Source organism: Accipiter gentilis, chromosome 21 (genome assembly GCF_929443795.1).
Source record: "Accipiter gentilis chromosome 21, bAccGen1.1, whole genome shotgun sequence".
NCBI lineage: Eukaryota > Metazoa > Chordata > Aves > Accipitriformes > Accipitridae > Astur > Astur gentilis.
The window spans coordinates 3,504,089-3,529,811 of NC_064900.1; the positions used below are offsets into that span (position 1 = coordinate 3,504,089).

The 25,723-nt window shown below is 44.6% G+C and overlaps 1 protein-coding gene across 2 annotated transcripts in view; it reads left to right on the forward strand.

The window, feature by feature from the left end:
- Window positions 1-25,312, forward strand: part of GSK3B (glycogen synthase kinase 3 beta) — a 153,436-nt gene extending 128,124 nt beyond the window's left edge. Inside the window, exons 9-12 of one of the 2 annotated variants that reach the window (XM_049824231.1) lie at window positions 5,491-5,529; window positions 7,988-8,174; window positions 13,815-13,913; window positions 20,834-25,312. In XM_049824231.1, the coding sequence (XP_049680188.1) occupies window positions 5,491-5,529; window positions 7,988-8,174; window positions 13,815-13,913; window positions 20,834-20,901 (393 nt within the window). In that variant the 3' untranslated portion in view covers window positions 20,902-25,312. The remainder of the gene's footprint in view (window positions 1-5,490; window positions 5,530-7,987; window positions 8,175-13,814; window positions 13,914-20,833) is intronic. The other variant, XM_049824233.1, reaches the window with a different exon arrangement.
- The last annotated feature ends 411 nt before the right edge of the window (window positions 25,313-25,723 follow it).

Consider the following 25,723-nt stretch of genomic DNA (forward strand, 5'->3'; position numbering starts at 1 on the left):
CTTCACTCACCATCCCCAAATCTATAGCTACCTGGTGTCTGAATCTTAATTTCCGAGTTAGTGTTGAGATGGAAAAAGACAGGAGTCATTTGTTTAACAGTGGAAGAGAGAGAAAAACTGTCACGTCTAGGTTGGTTTTGAGCATCTCTGCTCTTCTGCAGTGCACTCTTGTGGATGAATACACAAGGACTTCTCTCTGCAGCACTTTGCCATCACAATAAAGTTGCAGCAGATTAGGGCAGGGTCCCTCCCAACTTCGTAAGTGCTTCCTTTTTTCTTTTTTTTTTTTTTTTGTTATTTATACTGTTCAGAGTGCTCTTCTGTCTGTGTCTTCAAGCCAAATTATTATAGCAGAGGAAAACAGTATCCAAGATGAAACTTCAGGCTCTAGCTCATCCCTTCTGGCGCTTTTCCAAAGCAATTGGCCACTCCTGGCTGCAGCTGCAGTTGTGCAGAACTACAGTTAGTTGTATTACAGAGTAGCTTTGGATATTTGACTTTAGGATCCATATTTCTACCTGTATTATGAAATAATTTCTGCTAATATTACAAAATACTCTGCAAATATTTTAGTCTGAGTATCCTCTCTGTGTGTGTATTCTTTGTATACGTTTTACCATACTAATCACTTTACCTTGAATGTTGAATTTTTCTGTGCTTGTAGCAGGCAGTCCTGTCATCTTCCCCGTACTCTGGGACTGGGACGTAAAGAGTCTGGTCTCTCTCATGAGCATGTTTTTCCACCCTCCAGAATCAGTTTCATGTCTTCATCCTGTCCTACTCCTGCTCTCCTGGTTCTCGTCTGGTTTTTAAACAGATTGTTTTGCTTGTAATGCTTCCAAAGTGACTGCTCATACTGTAGATTTGAGGAAGAATACCAAACAGTAAAATGGATAAATAGACAGCTCGTTCTGTCACTTCTAATTATAACTGATGACAAAAGAAAGCAAAAATTCTTTTGTCAGAAATCTTGTTAAGTGGACTTGCATTTGAATTAAAGCTGAAAATGCAAACTCTTCTTTCTGCGATTGGGGTCTGACCTTTTGTAGAGCTATAAAGGTGCAGTGGAGATGAGATGGTTTTTTGGGTGCAGTTTTGTAATTGGCATAAGTTCATCATGGAGCAGGGTCAGTTCTCCACCTCCCACCTGCATATTCCTGATGCCCCCCTTCTGCTTTATGGTTTGTGTAGTAGCAAAAACCTCTTGAATCACACGAACGTTCAGGATTTGGATCACCTTTCTTATCCGGCTGACCATTCAACCCTGACTGCAAGTGTTGAGACAAGTGAACAGGGCAGACCTGCGTGGCCCAGAGAAGGGCAGAACTGTCTTTTCCAGCATGAACTGGAGGTGATTTGTGCCTGTTGTGAAACCGTGTCCTGATCTCTTTCTGAAGACTACAGTTCTGTATTTCACTTGGTGTGTAATGACTTCCCAAGCAAAGAGTCAAAACAGCTCTGTTGGAGACTAACTTAGAAAAAAACCCCAGTTTTTCTGGCAAGCTCATGTTTTCCTAGCTCCTTTTGTAGGAGCAATGATTTTTGACAGTGTAAATCTCTTATCTCCATCTAAAGCATGAGAAAAGAAGCCAGGTTTGTTGGGTGGTAAATTACCCTGCCTCTGCCCAATTTGTATGCAGTAAAGAAAGTACTGCCTAACAATAAATGAGCGAGGACTAATGTAACATTAAGACGTGATTTGCATCAGTGCAACTATGGAAATCAAATGCTAAGTTTAACATGTCTTCTGCAATGCACCGTCTGTTTAGCCGTCCCATTGCAACACATCTGTCTAGGCTCTTCACAGCAGCTGTCCCGTCGGGGCTGAGAGTGCTTTCAGAGGTATATTTTTCAGGGTTCTCTCGGAGAAGAAGGGGGGCTGTTTTGTTCTGCTTAGCTTTGTTGCTTTCCTTTCGAGTTTGATAGAAGTAGAGCACATGCCCTGGGTAATAAACGCTAGCTTGTTCTGTCTCCACCGGGTCCTCAATGGAAGGAGCCCAGTAACAAGTGTGTGGTCTCAACAAGAAGTAGCTTTGGAGACAGGTTCCTGGGCCTGTTCCCAGTTCTGTGTTGGCTCATTTGTAAGCCACTTAACCCTTCTGTCTTTATTTAATTTTCCCCTATCTGTGCCATCTGACAGGGATTCTTGACTAATAAGGCGTTTACTATTTCTGAGCTGCTTTCTAGAAAAAACATAGGGGCATTTAATCAGAGAAGGAAGCTGGGGGGGCTTATACATATTTTGAAATAACTCCCAACACCAGTGCCTCTTCCATGGACTTTTTTTAACCTGCATTTGTATCACGTGAGTTTTAGGCACTTCCAAATAGCCAAATGGCGTATTTCAGAAATCCTGTTCTGAAATTCTCAGGCCCTTGGAACGAGACTGGTCCCAAGGGCAGAGCTTCAGCTGCAGCTTTGGTTTTCTTTGTGTCAGGTAGAACTCAGTGCATACATTGCTGTCTCGCGTGCGTCTCTTCCCTCTCCTTTTGTGTTTATGAATGTGTCACGTTTCTCATAAGCGTTATTACGTTAAACTTGCAGGATCGCAATACCGCTTCATGTCGTGAAGTCGTGGTAATTGTATTGTGTGCTTGTATTTTTTAAAAGTTGATTTGAGGGTCGTGTCCTACATCTGACGACTTTGCTTGTAAACAGTACAAGCTTTTGGTTGAAGGGAGGAGCTCCCTCTTACTTAATGTTCATGTGCCATCAAAAATGTGCTTACAAACCGAAAGGAGATGTGCACAGACTGTCAGCCTGAATCGGTGGTGTGGGTGGTTCTTGGCAAAACGTATGAGTCTCTGAAGCCGGTGAGGAAATTTTTAACCATGGTGTCACAAACTTGATGCGTTAGCAACAGATGTCATTTTCATAAGCCTCTGCTCTCTTAGGGAGCGCAGCATGCAAGCGGTATTCACAATCTGCATGCAAAACGCACGGTGGTTGATGGCATGAAGTCATGTCTTTTAATACGCACTGGCTAGAAGAGCACCTTGGGGTAACATTGTGAAGCTTTGGCTTTGGGGCTTAATTAGACCAAGACGACGGAGCTCCGTGTTGTGCATGGAAAGTCTGTTTGAAGAATGTCAATGAACTGAAAGTCAGAGCAACCATTCTGTTAAAACAATACTTAGCCCTTGCCCCATGTGGTCTTATTTGAGAGCTGAATGCTGATGTGAGTGAAGCGAAGTAGGAGAATCCTCTGCTTTCCATCCGTTTTCTTTCATCTGTCCACGCGTCCAAAAAAATAAAATAAAATTCAGAACGGGTGTGAACTCCGCTACACTGGTAGGAACTATTTCAAATTTGTAAGACGAAATGTGACCGTTCTGCTAGTGCACAAAGACTTCATCTAGATTGAAGTCACTTGGGGATGAGAGCCACATAGTGCACCAGGGGCATTTAAGCTGGGCAATCATTTTTGGAATGTTGAAGAAGGTGGTAGTTCCAGAAAAATGAAGGGGGAGTAACATAAAAAAATTTGCATTGATAGCAGCGTAACTTAGAAAGGAGAGGAGTGTGTCTGGCCTTGCTGTCTAGCTGTTACGGTCTGTCAGCATTTGAGCATCACCAGCATGCCTGAACAAAGAACAAACTTGTACTGGTCCCTCAGCTTTTTGGTGAGGTATAGATTTATTGGGATCTGAAGGGGCGGGGGGAGAAACAAAAGCACCAAAAGCTGTGGCTTTGGATGAGTCGGCATTTCCATTTGACATGATCATTCAGAGATTTTTGTAACTCATCCAAAAAAAAAAAAACAAAACAAACAAACAAACAAAAAAAACGAACAAAAAACCAGTGACCTGGGTCTCAGCCTGAAATTCATTTGCTTTGCAGAAACAAGAGGTTTTGAGTTATGCAAGTGCAAATTTTCCTTGAAGAATATTGTATGTAAAGCCTTTTTTTTGCATTTGTTTATCTCCAAAACAGGTTCATTTTTTAAAATGAAAACTTGAGCCTTCGGTCCCTCCTGTGGACAAATAGCCTTACACAAGGTCTTGTTTCATTTTAGAAAAATGAATTGCTGCGCCGGTGGGGTAGTATTTGATTGCTTTAAAAGTTCCTGTCAGTGTTTTATTTTTGTTTTTTGTTTGTGGACTTGCTGTGCCTTTTGCCCGGCCATATTTAGTCTGCATACTAAATGTTAGTCCGCCCAAACACTTTACTTTGTGCACTTAGCTTTTTTCCTTTTTTTCCTTTCTCCTTTTTTCTTTCTTTTTAATTTTTTTTTTCTTTTGCTTTCACCCAGATGTATTTTAGACCGAGACAGACTTTGCTCCGATGGGCCGGATTTTAGTCCGTGCACTAAATTTTAGTCCGCAGACTAAAAATAATCCGCGGATTATTTACTAAAAACGATTCCCTCACTGAGAACTACAGAGACCTGAAGCTCCTGCTGAGCCGTACGTGCAAGGGGCTTCCCGGCTCCCAAGTCCCACCGTCTGTCCGTCCTCTCACCCCTTCCCACCACGGAGCGCCGGCCCGGCATTGCCTTGGCGTCGGTGCCCCGTGGCATGGAAGCGCTGGCGTAGCCATTGCCGCAGGCGGCAGCCGCTCATGTAGTTCTCGGTGGGCGAATTGGGCAGCTTTCCCGGTGGAACTGTGTTGAATGGGAAGAGCTAAAAGACCGCAGGGGTTTTTGCTTTTATTTCTTAGGGCGTTATTCAAAAGGGAGGCGGGAGGGGACAAATTGAGAGGAAAAAAATTTCTTAAGTAACGGGTGCGACGGGTATGAGGGGGAATAAACCCGCACTAGAGAGAAATTCAGTCCATACCCGCACTCCTGAGGTGGTACGTCCAGTTCCTGAAGAATCCTAAAGAGATAACGCCAGCAAACAAAATCCAGTGGCGGGGGAAGTCAATCCAAAATGGAGAATAATCCGCGGCGGCCTGAGGCACTCGTAGCTCACACAAATTAAAAGCATCCAAATTCAAAGTACAGATCTCGGATTTTTACTTTCTCTTCAGCCAAAAATTATAAATTGCTAGGGGTTTGGGTTTTTTAGGAAAAAACCCAAACCACCCAAAAGTTTACATTGTGTCTCTGGGACGGATTTACAAGTGGGATGCACCTTTGGGGACAAAGTAATCTGGCCCCATTGTCTGCGGACGTTTATATCCAGGACCGAGGACTGAAAATTCTTTATGATGGGAATTTCAATTACCCTTTTAGTTCGAGTTAGAGTTTTGATTTCAATTTTTTTTATTTTTTTAGTAAATGCACTGGCATTGGAACATAAATTTAATATAGAAATGTTTCTATACTATGCCTCACCATTGCACAATCGATTTTTTGGCATACACTGTGGTGAAGTTGGACTTGCTGCTATGGAGACTGATGTTTAAAGTTTCTAATTGTATAAACATTTTCTATGTCCCCCACACCATGGATTTCTTATAATATTGGCTATATTTTTCCTTGCTGGACTATTCTCTTTTGGATTGACTCCCCCTGTTTGGATTATTTCACTGCATTATCATCTTTAGGACTCGTCAGGAACAGGACATTTCACCTCAGGAGTACGGGTATGTACTTAAACATTTTTTCAAATTACTAGGCCTAGCCTTGAAAAAAAGGAGAGAAATGCTAGAAGTGGAATATTTGAGATCAAACCGCATCTGTGAGGCAGCAGCCAGGCCAATGTTGTAACACAAGGTGATGGAGATGAGATGGGCACAGACCTGTAACTCACTTCATGTGTTAGTCACCACTTGTTGCAGGGGGAGGCGATGTGAGGCCTTCTAATTTTTTAAATTTTTTTTTTCTTTTTCCCCCGCCCCCTCCCTGGTTTTGAAGCAGTTAGGGCAGACTTTGGGAACTGCCTGCCCCAAGTGACTAATTTCAGATCCAAAGACAGGCTGAGCAGTCCTCAACGGGGTTTAGGAAACGAACGTTAGGGTTTCAGTGACCTGAAATTGAGGAGTTTAAGAGTGGACAAACGAGTACTCCTTTTATAGATGGCAGATTTGTGACTGTCTGCCTACTAATTTGCTCAAGATAAGGGTTTGTTGTCTTTGCCTTAAGGAAAAAGATGACTTTTTTTTTCTTTTTAAAATCTGTAGAGTAGCTGATATGTGAGCTGTCCTGAGGGAGAAACACAGCTAAGAGTGAAGTACTGCAGTTTCAAGCTGTGGGAAATCAAGCCTGTTAATACATCAGCACAAAGGTGCATGAGGGAGACCTCAGTAATTTTAACCTCATGTTAAATACCAAGCGACTTCACTTCTGTGGATTTACCTCAAGACATACTCATTTATGCCACTCACAGTGGCATTTTTTAAAAAAGAGAGTGAGTGAGTTTGGGGGTGGGGTTTTTGTGGTTTTTGTTTTTTTTTTTAAATTGGAGACAGTCTTAGATTTTGTGCTGGTCAGGCTGTGACATGGAAGTGATAGTTGCATCCGTTGTGGACTGTGGTCAGCAATCCGAGCTCTGCAGGCAGCAGGCGCAAAGCAGCTTCTGCCGTTCCTCCTCGGGACCGTACGTCCACGGCGCGGTGGGCAGCAGACGTTCTCTGCCAGCAGCATTAAGCTAAAGCCTTTCTTTTTGTCGTTATAGGCCTCGTCAGAAAACTTTTTTGGTTTCTTTTGCAATAACCCAGGAGTAGAAATAAATTCTGCTTTTTCGGTACCTGGCTCTTTGACTCCCCCAGTCAGGATTCCCTGCCACACAATTTAGTTAGTACAGCACGCACTGCAGCAAACCCGGGTGCTCCTGAGCCAGCTGGGCACCAAAGAGACGAAATTTCAGTCCCTGGAGACCTTAGCATTTGTGTTTGATTCTCATTCAAGAGAGCATATATATCTTTGGTTTAAAACCTACTTAAGGAGTGCCTGTGCAAGTTCCTCATCTGGGAGTAATTAGCATGTGATGCACTGATTTTTTTTTTTTACACACACACACACACACACCCCCCCCCTTTTCTTTTCTCCTTGGTGCTGTGTGGCTTGGGTTCACCTGCACTGGTGTGAAAGCATTTTGGATTAGCTCAATTTTTACCAAAAATGCTGGCATCAGAACTTAACACTCACACCCACCCCACTCCCTTTTCCCCAGCCTGCATATCACCTGCAACATAGCAAAAGACAAGTGCTTGAGGAGGCCATCCAGGTCATGGACATGATTAACTCATACTTTGCTTTTGACGTAATGAGAAAGGAGGATAGGGGTGTGATAAGCGGTGGGTAGAACAGTTCTTAGAGGCTTAAAACAAAGCTGCAGCGAAGAACTCCTTTTTGTAATTGCTTAAGGTAAAAATCTGTTACAGTCAAATAGCTGGTTCTCTTGACGCAATTTTCAGCTGTCCTTACGAATACCAAATGTGCAGGAATTACCCCAATAAACTTATGGGAATGACTTGCCGGAATAAGGTCACGGAAGGAGTAACTTGCAAATTAGAGCTAGACATTTCCTGCACCCCACCCGTGCTTTCCTTGTTGTTCTCCAAAGTTGAACAGCAGCCTCCATAGCAACAATCTGACCTGCCTGCCTGCAAAAGTCCACGTTAGTAAGACTTCATTCACTAGCCGAAAAAAAACCACCCGAACCCAACCCAAAACCGTAGCGGGGCCTTATTCTATTTTTACATTCAGTGAATCCTGCTCATTTGAACCCTTCTCCCCACCTTCACTCCACCTCATATGCATGGCTGGTAGCACCTGTGTGTGTTTATCATGATTTTCAAATGAGTTTCTCCTTCATTCTTAAAGTTGTTTTCCTGAGTGCGCTCTCATGAAGTCTCTTGCTGGCATTGCACCTTCACTCTAGTGCAAGATGTTGCAATTAACCCTTTCTCAACCCCAGGAACTGGATTTTCCCATACTTACTGGAGGACTTTGATTAGCACAAACCACAAGTTTGTTCCAGCTTGTTGGGCCATGAGAGGTTTAATTGCTCTGACTTGCTTCTGGTCAGCAAAGAAAAGAAACATACCCAGGCAACCTGTTTCTCCTTGCTTTTTTTTTTTATTATTATTTTTTCCCTAGGTCTTCCGGCCCCGCACTCCACCAGAAGCAATTGCGCTATGTAGCCGTCTGTTGGAGTACACCCCCACTGCCCGCCTGACTCCCCTGGAGGCCTGTGCGCACTCTTTCTTCGATGAACTACGGGACCCAAATGTCAAGTTACCAAATGGGCGAGAGAAACCTGCACTCTTCAATTTCACCACTCAAGGTAGCCTGTGAGCGTTGAAGGATCCCTTCTTTAGGAAGAAGCACTGGGATAAATGTTCGTTGTAATGCAGATGTCACTCGCTCAAAAGTAAAAATCTCCGAGCGGGACTAAAGTTATTGCTGTCCGTTTCAAAAAGAGAGGAAAGGGACTCGGAGCAATGGGTTACAGGATTTTCAGATGCCTGGTGCCTTCGATTCAAATTTTGTGCAGGGTACCGAGGGTTGTTACTATTGGATCCCATCAAGAAGGCTTACGTTTCCAGTTCTGTGTCTGCAATCCAGGTGATGGCTTTGTGTGAAATATCACAGTCAGTGGACCGTGGAGATTAGATTATTGTTTTGGAGATGATCCTGCTCTTTCATACCTGAAATGCCATAACAAGGAGTAATGCATGTTAGGTTTGGCAGGGAGGTTTGTAGCGTTGCTGCCCGTTTTGGTTCTGGATGCGAGATAAATACAGAGGCTTTAGCATCCAGATTTTATGTGCTGTACGGTTCATCTGGCATTGCATTGACTCAGTCATTTAGAAACTGTAAAAATGATGGACAACTAACTTTTTTATTTGAAGCCAGACTGGTATCAAATTTTAAAACCATTCATCTATTTTTTTTTTTTTCCACAGAAGTCAGAAATATAAAACTGATATCCCCCCCTAGAACAGTTTTGCCTGCCAAGACAGAGAATGTGAGAAGTATGGCATACAAATATGCTAGTAATTAATTTTGGAGCACTTTTTTTTAAGCCATTAGCTGCCAATTCTCACCCTTTGAGCAAGAATAGATCTGTGTGCATTTTCTGTTGGAAGTCTGAAACACGTTTTGGCTCGGTTAGTGCATGCAGTGCCCATCTGCCAAAATGTGAAACAGAGCCCTCTCCTTCAACATGTGGAGCCCTTTTATTAAAAAAAAAAAAAAAAAAGGGGGGGGGGGGCAAAAAGCTTTGTGTCTGTACAAAGGAGTATTTTAACCTGCCTGGAAATAAACTTTTAACTTGCTCTGAGTGGCTGCTTTGCAGAGGTAAATATATTGAATATACTGAAACATTTCTGAAGCATGAACACCTTAAAGTGTTCAAGAAAATAGCTTGTGCTTCCAGGTCACTGTCCTCTGTGCTGATTTCTCCACCTGTTGTTATGAATTTAGTGGTTATATTGCAGGTCCTTCCTTGTTACAGTACTCAGGAATTGCCTTTTCTTCCCACTCTAAGGCCATCTTCAGTATCTTAATACAGCTTCACCCCTGTTCTTTTTGAAAGTATTTCTTATTATTTGTTTCTTAATGATGTTAAGATTGGGCCTATCTACTACATGAAAACAAGGATTTTAGAAAGGGTTGGAAAGCTTTATAGTGAGTCTTTGTACAAATCCTCAGGGGAAAAATAAATGTATGTATTGGGAATGTATCCCTAGTTTCCCCCCAGGCACTGTGGAAATGTCTGGGTAACCTACACTAATGCTCAAGCAAATTTAAAGTTCCTCTTTTGCCATCCTGAGGAGCTGATGTGCTCTCCCCTTCACAGTGACTCATGGAAATGGCAAGAGAAATCAGTTTCAGTGGAGCAATTCCTTAAGATTCAAAAAAGCAGGTTTCTGCCATTGGCAGGTGCCAGTTTTACCATGTAAAAAGGGAAGGCAGGACAGAGGCTGGTCATTAATGCATTTCCAGATAAGCTCTGTTGTAGGTGACCGTCCACACTCAAAAAAATAACCAGAGGGGGTTTTTTAAATAAATACATTTCTTAGCGCAGTGATTTTAATGCCTTTTATATAAATAAATGTGCAGCAGTGAGTCTCATGTAGCAGCAGTCCTGATTACGACCTCAAGATGCACAAGAAGCTTCTGCTCCTCCTGTGACCACTGTGCGGTCATGGCTCTTTAGCCAGACTGTACGAGGTCCCATCAAATTGGCTAGTCCAGAGCAGAAATCTCAGCTGGGAAATAGATCAGGTCGTTGGAAATCAAATGATGACTCACGTTAAGTCATCTGTGGTAATTTAAAAAGTAATGGAATACATCCTTCTGTTTTGAACAGCATTTGTTTTCAACAGACAATATTAAGTTTTAGAAGTGTTTTGTTGGGCTATATCCAGTTGCCTGATAGCCATGAAGTAGGAGGTGGCTGCAGAAGGCTTGAAGGCAAAACGGTTAGAAATAACAACATAAATCTGACCATTAATGCATTGGATTGATTTTCAGAAAGAACCTAAGCGTCATACCAAATCTGCTGATCTGGGCACTGATGCTGCTCAGATAGACTTTAGGAAAAAAGCAGTGAGAGTATATGGAAGATAAAGATCATGGTCTTTGGCTTCCAGCATGTAGGTTCTTAGTTTACTGTAGAGATGAGATCTGTCCAAGAGAGCTTTATCTGGTAATTCTTAATGTCTTGCCTGTAAGTTTCTCTTAGTATTTAAACAAACGTTATATGCTAAGGGTGGTTGTGGTTTGTTTTTTGTTTTGGTTTTTTTTTTAAATTAGTCTGGCTTGTGACCTTTAAAAAATATTTTTATATATATATGAAAATAAATACAAAACCCCCTTCATTTCTTAGCAGACTGTTTCAATGTGACTGGAAATCCTTAGTGTGACCATTTGAGTGCCACCTAGGGTTTTTTTAGACAGATTATTTCTGCTCCGGGCATGTGGAGGGGGAAAGAAAGGAAAATGATGAAACTTGTGCTGCTTCCAGCGCTCTTCTAGGTTGAGGAGAAACCGCTGGAACAACTTGAGTTACATGGAAAGTTTGTTATTGTGACAAAGCAAACATGATACAAGACTAATTTTTCCAGGGGGTTCTGGAAGTGTTGATATATCAAATGTAAGGATACTGAAAACCAGCAATTCACTGTTTCCCAGCACCAGCATTTTCATGTGTTTGGGGAATGAAGATGATCTGGTGGTCTAGTAAAACTGGACATTTTCATTCCTGCTCCTTATTGGAGATGTAAACTGGCTGCAAATGGCATGATTAGGTCAGGAGGAAGCCAAAGGTGTTCTCCCAACTGATGTGAATGGGAGTGGGATCTCATTAATGAATTGGGATAGCTGCTCTGTTCACATCACAGTATTGAAAACTTTGTCTGGATTGCCTTGATCACAGTACCTTCTTGCAGTAGTATGGGTTGTAATTAACCCAACCTTGAATTGCAAGTTTGATTTAGATAAGCAGGCTAGAGTTCAACAGCTTGTCCAAATACTGTGTTTGAAATTGCTGAGAACAGAGGTTCTCAATACTTTGTGGACTGCAGATACCACAGGTCAAGCTTTTTCCTTGGTATTGATATGTCTCATCCTTATAGATGGGATGACTGCAGAAATAGAGTAGAACAAGAGTTCAAACAAGTTCTCAAGCAAAGCTGCTATTAAACTTCAGCCAAAAGAGTTTAATTTACTTTGGTTATTTCTTGTCTGAATTGACCTACCTCTCTAAGTGAAGTGTCAAGACATTCAGAGCATGCTGAGTTTAAGAAACTTCATACCAAGAAAGCTAATGTGGGGTTGGAGAAGAAGAGAACGAGATCAGCCTTCTAGTCTCTATGCAAGTTCTTTAAGGTAGCTTCAGAGAAATGGTTGCACTTGCCTTGAAAACAAAACAAAAAACAAAAATACCAGTATATTTGCCCGAACTGGTGCTGCAGAAGGATGTATTCTGATGGCATTAGATGAACGTATGGGAGGAAGGAGAATGGGGTTGAAGTGCCACTGCAAGGGTGGTGTTCTGTTGGATCAGCGGGCTCTTTGGCTACAGCAATGCAGGCAGCCCATAGCTGCATCTTCGAGGCACCGCTTAGCACCAGAAGGTAGCAAATGTCTTTTGGGTTCTTTGACATTTTAGCTCTGCTTTTGTTTGGGTCACAGCCCCATATTGCTGCCAGTGATGAGCAGAAAATAACGCGGGGATGACAGAAAGAGCGAGCTAAACAGCAGATTCCCAGTAATAACAGATTTGAGAAACAGATTTGGGAAAAAATACTAAAGGAGCAACATTTTCTAGCACACAGCAGCTAATACCCAAGATAGTATTAAAGTATAGGTTTATCCTTGGTGTTCAGCTTTGACACTTGAGGATTCATGTTTCTTCAGTTTATTTTTCCATTTAAAATGTAGACTTATGAATTCTGAATTCTATTATGAATGTATGAATTCTGAATTATTCCAACGTGAATTTGAGGATTAGTATTTGTACAAATGCTGTGAGTGTTGAGGCTTTCTAGAAGGACTAGCTAGGTCTGCTTAGACCTAACTGGCGTATCGCAGGATAGGCTGGATGGGTTGCAGGTAAGGGCGCAACTTTGGTTTGGTTGTAGACTGGAGCTTGTGTTCATAAGTGCTGAAACGCAGTCTCAAAATGTGGAGTAATAAGAGGCTTGGAAGCAGCTGAGAGTCTTCTGCACCTTGCCCTCCCAGCAGTAAAGGAACTTAGTGTAACTTAATGGAGGAAAACAAAATCGCCAAGTAGACTACTGATCCCTTCAGGCCCTAAGTTTAAAGCTTGCGTTAAAGAAAAGCAATAGGCTCTTAAAAATGAGCCCAAATAACTTAAGACTGTCTACAAAACCCCCTTACTGAACCCATGGCATGATTTGGATGGGTTTCTGTAGAGCCCTTGCCATCTGGAGGTCTTACGTAAAAAGCTGTCTATTCTCATTTCTCCTCCAGATGACCTCCTGGAGCTCCAAAAGTCATCAGTCTCCTTCCGCGAGGTGACTGTTAACATCCTTTTCGCTGGATATTGCTTTCTCAAGAGACAGCCAGTCACTCCTGTTTCTGAAACAAACAGGACCTGTCTTGTCTCGGCTCAGTCCCACCTTCTGTGAGGCACTAGATGCTGTTGAAAGGGTGCCAGAAGATTGTCATTTGTTGGCAATGTGTTGCCCTTAATCCTCCCACAGTTGTGGCTGTAAGATGCCTATTTCTCATTCTGATACACGTCGAAGCTATATTAGATTTGTAGCCTAAAAGACATGACTATTTTTTCCTTGGTTAATGTCTTCGGAAAGAGTGGTTGCAGCATTTTGTTGTCCATTTAAATTGCCCAGCAGACCAATTCCCCTTGCCTTTCCCCGTGCTTTTAAAGGAGATGTCAGCCCTTCTTGGCATCGCCCAAGGAGGCTGCTGTGAGAGCTTGGTCTTGGGTTCCTGGGTCCTTGAGAAAGTGATGCTTGAGTGAGCCAAAGAACTAAATCCCTGAAGCTCTTGGAGCAACTGTTGCAGCTGCTTGCTTGCTGAACCAGTGCCCAAAGCAGCACCACTGTTATCAGGCTTCTCCTTGAGACTGATCGCCAGTGGGTTTGTGAAGGGAACCCTTCCAGTGCTCGGAAGGTAACAGCGTTTTCAGGCTGTTGATAAGCAACAGGCTTGGCTGGTTCTTTGCTAACTCCCAAGATGCTGTCTTTCTCTGGGAAATAATGCACCACTACATGTAGTTTTGACAGTCTGGCTCTGGAGACTGCCTTGCCGAATATCACTGTGGTTTCCTCTCGCTGGTCAGCAAAGAAGAAAACGTAACGTGACCTTTGGCTGTAAGGGCATGCGTTTCACCCGAGGTTGCCGTTACGGGGGGAAACCCAAGGAGCTGAGCCTGCACGCGGGGCTCTTCGTGGACAATGAGCTAACTCTGTTTGTTCCACCTCCCCTCCAGAACTGTCAAGTAACCCATCTCTGGCTTCGATCCTCATCCCTGCTCATGCCCGGAACCAAGCAGCTGCTTCAACCCCTACAAACGCTACAGCGGCCTCAGGTGAGAACATGCAACTGCCTGCCTCCCTCCCCACCCTCGCTCCCCCTGCCCAGGCACCTTCCCTCCGCTGAGGCTCGCGAGCTGCCTCGGCCCTCGGGGTGAACGGGGAGGAAGGGTTCGTTCCAGCATCGCTGGAATCTCCGTCTTGGTAGGCGGTCGTTCAAGTGCTGGCAGTGGTCACCAACCCAAATCCTAACCCAGGGCACTTAAACACTGCGTTTGACTGTTTAGTCTGTTGGTCCTTCTCACTCAGACTTCCGTAATTAAAAAAAAAAAAAATCATTATCTCACCTGGTTTTTAGCAATCCTTGTGGATTGGTTTGCACCTAATTTCGGAGCGCTCAGCCAGTCTGAAATTATTACCGAGTTGGAAGCATGAGTTTGTGATGCCTAGGAAGAGCAGAAACAGCTAGCTCGGTACACGTGGCCTCGGCGGAGCGTGGATGGAGAGGCTTTTTTCCCCAAAGGCATTAGCACTTAGAAGTCTAGTTAGGGAGTTCAGTCAGCATGCTCACTGCCTCATCTCAGTAGTTGCAGTTGCTTCTTACCGAGTTTGCTTGTGTCACCTTCGGGCGCCAGGCAGATGCTTTTGGGTTTTGGCCAGCGCTGAGTGAATTTCTTTTTTGCCTCTCTCGCTCTTACTCAAGCTTCTGTCAGAAACCTTTTAAAAGCTCGCTGTTGGCCTGTAGCCACTCCATATTGTATTCTGTTTCCAGTGACAGCTTAAAAGCTGGGTAATATCAGTCGGGAGACTCCCAAAGAAAATCCCAGGTGCTGCAGGATGTGGCAGAGGTGATTCAGCGTATGGCACTCTTCCGCTGAGTCAGCGCTGAGTCAGCACCCCAGTTGGCTGTCTCGGGGCTTGGGCAACGCGAGGCAGGCTGCAAAATGGGTGTGTTTCCATACGTATCCCACGTACACGTCGGTCCTATTTGTCAAGGGCTGTGACCCCCTTTTGAGGTGCAGGAGACTTACTCAGCGTGGGGTAGCTGATAAGGAGAAGCCCTAATTAAAAAGGTATTCTTGAAACATGCGGGAAAGCACTCGCAGGTTGATGTGCTGGACGGTTACCTGGTATCTGATGCGCTTGGTCCAGCCAGTGCTGTATGGAAAGCATTTTCATACTCCAGGACAGACAGACGCACCCGGGTTTGAAAGAGGAGGCTTCTCTCTGAACACGTAGTAGCAGTAGATAAAAGATACAGCCGGTACAGTTTATGTGCTCTGAATTTAGGAAAAAGCAAAATTCCTATTTTCAAATTTAGTATGTTTGTTTCATACACTTGGCAGTATTTTGCAAATAGTCATGTTCTCTGTTTCCTTTTTACGTGCATCTGTTGCTCAACAATGAGTGAGAAAAAAAAGCAGATAAAGTAGTAAAAGTGATTGAAAAACTACAAAATAAAAACATGGAAAATTGTTTTAGGCCCTCTGAAAAATGTTGTTTCTTTTAATGTCCCTTTCATGCCTTTTTAGGAGTTCTCTTTGCCAAGATACAAGTCTTGAGGAATAAATGAGGTTAAGAAATCTGTTTTCACCCAGCACTTTCCAAGACTTCGTGTCGGGGGAAAATGCATTAGGCTGAGTCCTAAATGTGAAGTATATTAAAAAAAAAAAAAAAATCCCAAACAAAACCAACAACAACAAAAACCAAACCCACAAAAAAATATTCTTGTAGCCTGAAAAGAAATTGTGAAATTGAGCTCAGTATTGGGCAACTTGCAGCTTTGGGTTTCTGCAGCACAGCTGGTTGGTAGCTTCTTACTCACATGGGGTTCTCGCAGAAGGCGGTGGGCATTTCATCAGGGTTGTGATTTTTAGGATAAGGTCCTATATGAGGTTATGTTAATCTGCTGTGCTTTGCATGCTGATGCTACACTTGGGAAGAGATTTTCGTGGAGAGGTCCCTTCTTTCCCTATACCCCCTGCATATCCCAGAGCAGTAAATTTCTAGTTTTTCAGTAGCTGCTAACGCAGCATGGGAGCAACTCTCCCACCTAACCCAGGGCGGCCCGATACGCAGGAGACTTTTCTGCAAAATGTTTGCTTGTGGGACTAAGCGGTACAAGTTCAGAAACTACTTTTTTTGAGTGGTGATGATGCAACAAAATGTAGCGCTCAAGCTAATTCGAAGGGCAAAAAGGGTTGCACCTTAATAATGTGAATTACAGTAACTTGTGTCTCCCTCTAGATGTAGAACTGATACTGAGGTTCAAGTGTCCGCTGTTACCTCCAGCATAGTTGCCTACTCCATAGGCTTGAGGCAAAGGTGCACGTACGTTGAAATGCAGTGTACTAGTTCATCACTGCAGATAATCCAGGTGGGTTGTTGTTACCTGCCTGCAGACAGTTATTCCATTTCCATAGCTGTCATGTTGGTATGCAGCCATGGCAAAATCCCAGCTTTTTGATGAGGTGTAAGGTACTGCTTTTTATCGTGCACCAAGGCTGGGTCATAGTTAGAGAATAACTAGAAAAATGAGATCTGTTTGTCTGAAGTCTAGCAAAGTAGTGTTTGCCAGGAGCCTCAGCGGTGGTGCGGCGTTAAGAGATGGAAAGGCTGGCTTTTCAACGTACCACATTAACAGTGCAGTTTCATCAAGCCAGCAATACTAGCCCTTGTGCTAACCAATGTGACACACAACTGCATTTTTAAAAGTTATCCAAAACAAGTAATTTTTGTTAACTGATAGATTCACAGTGGTGATTTCGATAGCACAGTGCAGCAGTAATCCTGGGATCGTGTTCTTAAGTGCAGGGGAATTACTGTCAGTAATTTTTGAGTGTTAAAAAAATGTATTTGTTGTAAATGTCCTCTTGTCTTGAGGCATAAAGCTGGACTCGCTGTACTAACGGAACCTGGCTTTGCAGTGGGAGTATGAAACCTTGCTGCACCACCATTAGTAAATTCACCTAAACGTTTGTGAGAAATTCTCTGCGATATTAGTGGCATGTCTAAAGCAAAGTGGAGGAAAAGGAAGGTGGGAGTTATTGGCTCCTGCTTGAAACGGTGTGCTAGCTTTCCGTGAATTATAGTGGCCCTTGACTAAAAATGCCAGTGCAGTTTTATTTGTGTGGATGTTGACTTGATCTAGCTGGAGGAAGAGGAGGAGGATGGTTTCGTAGCTGCGTAGCCACAGCATCTGAGAGAGGAGCGTGCACACCAAGCCAAATGCGTATCTGCTTGTGTGACTACGTGTTTTTCTTCCTGGAACAGCCAGCAGCAGTAGTTGCCTCCGTTAGTCAGCGTGAAGATGGGAAGAGCGTAATTGCCATCTGCAGGGAAGTTGCGCCAGCAGGGATGCTGGGGTCATCGTCTTAGGCATCCCGCTGCGTTGATCCCGTGTAATCCCAAATGCGATGGTGTGCCTGAACTTTCGGCAACAAAACAGATTAGAGCCGGTGTTACCTGCCAGTGTGTGGCAGTTGAAAACGACCACAGCGTTCCATAAAATAAGATTTAGCGCATTTATGGTATTCCCATTGAAGGAATTTTGGAAAACTTCAATTCCTTGATCAGGAGAAGAGGGGCGAGCAATTTGCTTAGGCTTCTGCAAGCTCAGCACTGGGCTGGATCCACGATAGAGGAGTAGAGCTTGCATGTTTTCAAGCTCGCCAGTTTTGCTCTGAGCCCTGGATTTCGACATCCGTAGGCAGGCACAATAGGAAAACGGGCTTTTCTCCTCCTTGGCCTGTCTCCTCAGCTCTCCTGTGAGGACTCCAGGCTGGTGGCAGTTCCGTTTCTGTATCTTTGCAGATGAGCAGCGCGGTCTGTCAGCACTACAGATCCAACCAGCTAATGCTGTCATTAGTGCTAATGGGCTTTCTCAGACTGAGTTGGCGTCTCTGTCCTTCTCTGAACTGTAGCCCCATCTCTCCTTTCCGGGAGGCTCCTACGGAGTGCCACGTACCCTGCAAGAGAGCCGCGGCATTCCTCAGAGGGAAAAGCTGAATTGGAGGAGGTGCTCTACGTTGACGAGAGATACTTTTGCCCTCTGTTTGGAAGAAGCGGCTCACGCTTAAGCCCTAATGTGGTTTCTTTGCCCTCCCAGGCAGAGGTGTCAGGCGGGTGGTTTTAGGACAAGGAGGCTGCCCTGACCTCAAGCCGCAGCCTCCTGCGTAGTCATCTGTCCCGTGCCGGGAAGCTGGTGTCAGCTCCTAGCTTCACTCCACAGCAGCGCAGGCGGCTGCTTTGCAAAGCAGAGGTTTTAGCAGCATTGCCGAAGGCCTGGATTTTCTTCTCTTATGCCCAAATACTGATTTCTCATGGTGAGGAGAAGTGAATGTCCCAAGATCCTCGTACTCTAGTTGTGCTCTTCTTCTGGTGCTTCAGCAAAGATGTTCTGGAACGAGCCTGTCTTTGTTCCCCAAATGTTCTGTCGTGCAGAGTCAAAGAACAAGCTGGAATGTCAAAATACTGCATTTTCTTGCAGGTTTGGAGCCAGTACAGCCTTGAGCAGGCTCCGCTCTCTGTCCCAGCCTGGGTGGACTTCTCTATATTGTTGTGAAAAGCTCCATGTAAATGGTCTTGAGCTGCATCACCTGATTTATTTCCTTTTTAACATGTGGCGTGTATATTTCTCAGGAACTCCCCCATTAGAGTGATGATAGAAAAGGAGCATATGTTACATGAAGTAGTTCCATCTCCTCCTTTTTTTTTTTTTTATCTCTGCTCAGTAGCAATGTAATGATAACTATTTCAGCCTCTGCTGTCTTCAGGAATAGATCAAAAGGCACGTTTCATTTCAGCAAATGAAATACAAGCACTTTCTGTACACATACAGAGAAAGCCTCTGCCAACAGTACAGACTCCAGCTGGACTGCTCGCATCAGGCACGGCAGATGTTGCATTAACTGGAGATTATCCATACCTGGAAATTAAACTAGAACAGGCACAGTGAGAGTTTAGCACATGGAAACTATTAGCTGTCTGGCTGGGTCATTTTTGATTTCCGTGATCATAGTTGGTCTGCATGCATGTGGGATTTGGGAGCTGCTCCTTCGGGGAAATTCTCCACGTAGGAGGGCATTTCTCGCATGCAAGGCTAGCTTTCCAAACAGCACTGGTACTGTTGTCCTGCTGTCTTAGTGCTATAATTGTGTGAGCTTTTTTTTTTATCATGGTGGCCATTCCTTTGTGAGGGAGGGGTTGCAATTAATTTGGGGTGAGAGGAAAGGGAACGGGAAACTCCCAGAGCAGTTGTCTTGCATCCTCTGCCCACACGAGGATTTCCCTTTCTTCCCCCACACTTGTCGCAGTATTTCCTTTTCAAATGGGCATCATCCTCTCTTCCCACTTGTCCCTTGTATTCCTGGATGCTGCTATTTGATTTCCTATTTTTGTTGCCGTTGTCTGTGTATGTTACTTAATTTGTCGCTCGGCAAGCGCTGCCCGTCTCCAGACTCTCATTCATTTCATTGCCTTTGCTCATGGCCGCACTTCCAGCTCTGGTCAGGTCAGCCTGGCAGGAGAGGAGCGGGGTTTCGCTCGCAGGTGACTGTAGAGCATTGCCTGCCTGCGTTGCCTCGCCAGCTCTTCTGGGCTGGAGAAGTATTACTGCATCCCCACCGCCCACCAGTTGTGTTTTGTCAGGTCTATTTATGCTAGTCATACTGTCCTTCAGTCTGAGGTCAGTAAATCTATTCTTTATTTTTATGAGCCCTTTTCCCCGTGTTTTTTCGAATGCACTGTTTGCCCAGTCTGCCCTCTTCTGTACTGAGATAATACCTCTCTTTTTCTTTTTTTTTTTCCCTCCTGCTGCAGTATTGATAGCTTTGCAGTTAACCTTACTTAAATTAAGTGGGAGAAATGCATGACAGTCTCTTGCAGAAAACCTCGCTTAATATCATTTTCCCATCCTGTGTTTATTGTGTTGAGTATTTTATGTGTTTAACCATTCATCCACTTATCTTTTTGTGACTGTGCTAATTAGATGCCATGTAGGATGGTTCCAGTTGAAGTTGATGCTTTTTTTTTTTTTTCCTACTAACTCTTCTAATGGGAAGAACAGGGTTTTTTAGAGAAAACACCTGATGCATGTGGCCTCTGAAAACACAGTTACAGTGGATTTGCTTTTGGCATTTCTTTGCAAACCGTGTGTTTTCTTAGAATGCACTTTGACATGTGCCCGTGATCCTATGACTTGTCTCTCTGCAGAGCACTGTCCCTCCCAGAGAAGGGAAGACAAGGTGTTGGAGACCATTTACTGCAGAGACCCGATCCTTTAACGATGCCGTATGCTTGTGTAAACCTCGTTACTGGCTTCAGGCCTTGACGTTGGTCTGCTTCAGCAGTTCAGGGGGTGGCAGATCCCACTGTTTGGTTGAGCAACACAGAATAAAGCAGTAGACTTGAAAGATGTTTTCTGAGGCAACAAGTGCACGAATTACACATTAACACACAGGCTGTTTCTGCCAGGGAAGCAGGCTTGTCACGTTCATTGTCTGCGCTCTTTCACACAATTAACAGGCAGCTTTGTTAGAAGAAGGCTAACGATACGAAACCTCAGCACCAACGTGAAACCTCGTAGCAGCCACCGATACTTGATGCGTTAGCGTTGGCGGCGCAAGTGCGCCTGTCTTGTAGTTAGAGTTACTGGAGCGTAACCACGGGCGATGTTACGTCCTGCAAAATTAGAGCCCAGCTGGGTGTTCGCGTGCTGGCCTGCAACCCTCTGCCCTCGAGGCTGCTTTTTTCCTGCTTAAAGACCCCCTTCCCACCCTCTCCCCGGACCAAAGTGTTCCATCTGCACCCCCTGAAGTCAGGAAGAGCATCCTAATCAAACGGCATCTCGGTGGGAGTCGTGGGTTTCCCTGTGCGGAGAATGTCCTAGCTGTTGTTCTAAATATGTCTGTATTTTGGAGGTAATACTGGTTGTTTTTTTCTCTTTTCCCTTCCTCTCGCCTGTCGTTTGCTGCAGATGTTAACGCAGGAGAACGAGTTCAGACCAATAGTGTAGCTACAGCATCAGCCTCCAACTCCACCTGAACCGGTACCAAGCAGCCAGCTGCACAGGAAAAATCACCAGTAATTTGAGTCTTGCTCAGCAACACTGGTCACATTTGGAAAGAAAATTAAAAAGAGGAAAAAAAAAAAAAAAAACAACAACAAAAAAAAACCAACAAACCAACCAACCTGTTCATTTTAGTGTTCAATTTTTTATTATTATTATTGTTGTTCTTATTTAACCTTGTAAAATATCTATAAATACAAACCAGTTTCATTGTATTCTCACTCTGCAGGGTGTCCGGGGCAGGGGACTAGGTGGGGGGAGGAGGGAAAGCGGAGCAATACAACACACCAATGTCTCTCCCCTCGACAATCTCTTCATGTTGGAAGTTTGCTGTTGTGTACTTCAGAACCAGGACTCTTGCCTCATGCCCCCCTCCCACAACAGAAAGAAGGAAAAAAAAAAAAAAACAAAACAAAACCCCAAACCTAATTCTCTGCTGAAGTTCGGGTTTTTTTGTTTGGTTTTTTTTTTTTTTTAACCTCTTTTTTTTCTTTTCTTTTTAAGTGAAGTTTCGGACTTTGATGTAGTGCACAGCTTGAATTTGGTCGGGAGCTTAGCAGGGGTCATTCAACAGAGCTCAGCGTTTCTTGTCAGTGAATCCATATCCCAGGTTGTCTGAAGAACTGCCCCGGCTCGGTATGGGGAGCAGGCGACGTGGTAGGAAAATAGGTTGCCGTGGGGTGGGGGGGGAGGGTTTGCCGTGTGTCTAAGGCTTGAACCGCTAGTGGAAGCCTTCCATTTTAAAAAATCAGTGCTAGCGATGAAGAAACCTGCAGCTTCATTACGGGAAAAGTCTTACCCCAGTGGGTTATATATAATATAATACACACACATGCACGAACACGAGCGGTTAGCTTTACCGAAGCAGCTCCTTTGCCCAGCCGGAGCTCCTGCCCCCCCGTCGCGGGCCGGCGCAGGGCAAAACGGCCGGTGGAGGCGGCCGGTAGGTCGGCTCCCATCTTCAGCAGAGAAGAGCGGACGAACAAAACCCTTGGAGGGGGCGGGAGCCCAGCCGGGGACGTTAAGGGACTTTTTGGAAAGCGGCCACTGTGAAAACTTGGTGGTTTTGGGTGGGTTTTTCTTTTTTTTTTTTTCTTTTTTTTTCTTTTTTTTTTCCCTTCCTCCTCCCGCCCTGCCCCGGCTCTCGATTTCAACAGGCTTCCCTTTCCCAAGGTGCGTACAGGAAAAGGACACCAGGGTTTATAATGTGAACTGTAAGAGTCTACTGGTTTATTTTGTAATATTTTTTTTTAACTGCAGTTTTTACTTGCAGGATGCCACATTCTCTGATAGTTTCGATTTTAAATCCACAGCTAGAATCTGTATTTAATTTCATCTTTTTTAACCTCTTGCTTTTTTTGATCTCTATTTATTGATGCGCGTTGCCACGTCGCCATTATGTTTTTACATTGGTAGAATATTAATAAAATACACATCCGAGTGCTCTCGACAGTAATTTGTACCTGCTGACTTGTAGGAAAGCTGGCTATATATGAGTGTGTGTGTATATATATTATATAAATATATACATGTATACATAGATACAATACTGCTTTTTTTATTTTGTCTACGATCTCAAAACAGTCTGACTGAAGCGTGAGGTGAATGCTTGTTCTAGTCCCATCTGTTCAGGGTCCGGGTTTCCTCCCTGCGACGGCGCGTGGCGTGAGCATCCACGTCTCTTTTCCTGAAGTCAAAGCAATATTCCTCGGGAAAGGGTCGGGTGAGCGGCCGGACGCAGCCGCGGCGTAGAAACGAGACTTTTGGAGACCCGATCTTGTCGTAGGCTTGCGGTTGGTGTCTGCTGCGGCCTTATCCTCCTTCAGAGAAACCGTAGTCGCCTTTTGGTGCTTATCGAGCTGTTATTTGACCTGCGGATCTCTCAGGCAAGCGGTTGCTTTTTGGGAACGCGCGGACCTTCGCGTGGCCTGGCGGTTGCCGGCGGTAGCGGCTTCGGCAAGCTCAGCAGCCGCGGGGGCGGCAGGGGGTTTTGCTCACGAGCTCGGTGTGTTTCCTCTTGTACCTTTGATGCTGTTGATGTGGGATTTTTTTTTTTTTTTTTTTTTTTGGAAAACTGTCTCGTAGCAGCCCTGGAGCTGACAAAAGCCCTGCCCTCTCCCTCCTGCCTGACACTCGGGGAGGGTTGGGGGAGGCAGGAGCTGTTTCAAGAGGTGAGTGACCACCTACCGTGAAACCGATAAATCCCTCATGTTTTCATCAATCCCTTGGCGATTTGCTGTTGGGCACACAAACCAAAACAAAACAAAAGGTTTTAAAGCTTTTTAGCTGTCATTAAATTCTGGCTGGCCGCAAAGGAAAGCACGCCCACGTTTAGAAACGGAAGGCTTTCCAAATCGTTACATGCAACTTAATAGAAAGGGTTGAAGAGCATCTTAACGCGAGAGCTCGGCCGGTCGGTGTCCCGAAAGGTAAGTGCAGGAGCTTGGTTGACCCAGTGATCCAAATAGATGCAGGAAACTCAAAAAGTAGGACAGTGGCAGGGTATGGATCTGCTGTATAGGCGAGACCGCTGAAGCATCGGCCACAGACGCTGTTATTTGGAGGCAGTAAATGACCGAGTCTTTAAAAAAAAAAAAAAAAGTAATAAAAATAATGAAGAAAAATTGCTGCTTGTGCCAGGAAATGTGGCTTTTCTTCTTTTTTGTTTTACCTTTTTGCTTCAGACTGGCGGAGGGGAGTTAAGAGCTTTTCTCTCTGGTTTCGTGACTGTGCCGGCGTCTCTGTGTGTGTCGTGTGTGTGTGCATGTGTGCGTGTGTGTGTGTGTTAGGCTGGGGGGAGGGTTGGGGGCACCCCTCTGGTTTTATTTCTTTTTTCAAGGATCATGGCAGGATCACACACTCTTTTATACAAGTTAGATCCAGGTCTTTGAATAACCTTTTTTTGTAAATAATTAAAAAAAAAAAAAAAAAAAAAAAACCAACAACAAAAAAAACAAAGCTCCTCACCAAATTCAAGCTTGTACATTATTATTTTTGGTTGTTTTTGAATTTTGAGTTTTATTGTTTTGTATGTAAATATGTGGACCCAGGAACTGTTATTAATGAGCAAAAAGTTACCGTTCAGGGCAGTGATTCTGTTTAATAATCAGACAAAATGTAGACGAGCTTTTTAAAGCCATATAGTTTTAACTCTGTACAGTAGGTACCGGCCTGTATTATTGTAACAATAACTCTAGCGATGTATAGTGTATCTATATAGTTTGGAGTGCCTTCGCTTCCATGATTTTTTGAATTTTATTTCCCTTTTTGTTTCTTTTTTTTTTTTTCTTCCCTCCCCCTCCTTTATTAACAACGCCTCCCACCCCAAACCCGCATCTTTGCTCCCCACCCCCTGCTTTCTAACTCTTTGAGTGCTGTAAGGTTTCGGTGATAACCCTGATCAGTAGCGGAACGAAAGGAAACCGTCTCCACCGTCATTCATTTCATTGGAGCCGTGGCTTTGTTCTGGATCTCTCCCAAGTTGCCCACCCTGCCCTCTCCTCCTCCCGCTAGCAGCGACCGGTTTCGTTCGGACACTTGCCCTAGCAGCTCGTTTAGACTTCGCTCGTCTCTTCCCCCCTGCCCCCCCCCGCCCCCCCAAAATCCTGCGCCCAGAAGTCGGCTGGGCGGCAGCAGCAGCGGCTTCCCCGAGGCTCGGCCTTTCCACCCTCCCTGCGGCTGTGCCGGGGGCAGCGGTCGGGCCCCGGCGAGCGGAAAGGACCCCCGGGGAGGGAAACCCCCCGCGCCCCCCAGGGATGCTGCGCTGTAGGAGGCTGCGGTGGTTTTTTCTGCCAGGGGGACCTTCTGTTGCCTTTCTTCTATTTTTTTTTTTTTCCCCACACTGTTCCCCAAAGTCACTCTTGTTTTCTTGAGATGATAAGTTTAACATGACTCTTGATTTCTTGTGCCCAGCACGAAGGCCTTGTTTCTAAAACTAGTTTGCTTGTGTTTTACTACCTTGTTAGTATTCCACATAAGATTGTCTTGAATGGGAAAACACTTAACTCTTTACCAAACCAAAGGTTGCTGTTTTATTTCGAAGCATCTCGTGTTCATTCCAGTGAAGCAGAGGCTGCACTTTCTTTCTGATGACACCAAGGTCAGTGATGCCAAGCTGTTGGCGACAGTCCGCTCAGAGCTGTCCCTCTCTTCTTTCACTCTCTTTCGGGCTTGTTTTTTAACCCAGTCTGGTCTTGATCTGTCCTTTCCGTCAGCCCTGCCTTGGCGTGGGTCTCCGAGCCGGACTGGATCGCAGTCTGGTCTCCCCCCACGGACACCCGATCAAGACGCTGGTGTTCTTTAATGTTAAACTTATCTACCTTGCTAGGGAAAAAAAAGAAAAAGAATAAAAAAAAAAAAAAAAAAAAAAAGACCTGCAAAAGAAAATTGGCTGGTAGAAGATCCCCGAACACTTTGTCCCCTTATTTCGAAGCCAAGCTTTACCTAAAAAAAACAGCAGGTGCCTGCGACTCGCAACTTAAAATTTCCCCCCGGTTTTCAGTACTTGTAGAAGTCAAGCAGCCTGTCAGACTCGTACTCCTGTACTAGGAACCTCGGCCACCGCGGAGAAAAAGGAAAAGCCGATGAGGAAAAGCACAGTAGGGTATTCGGTCCGGGCTCTGCCTTTCGGAGACTGCCAGCGGGTACCCCTGGGGTGGCAGCTGATTTCCACGGGGCTCTCAGCCGGTTCTGGTCGTAGTTGGCTTCGTTTTGCAACACTGCAATAACGGCAAAACGACAGGAAAGGAAAACAGTACCTAAGGGGTTAGCTCGAGAAAAGTAGCTTCCTTGTGTTGG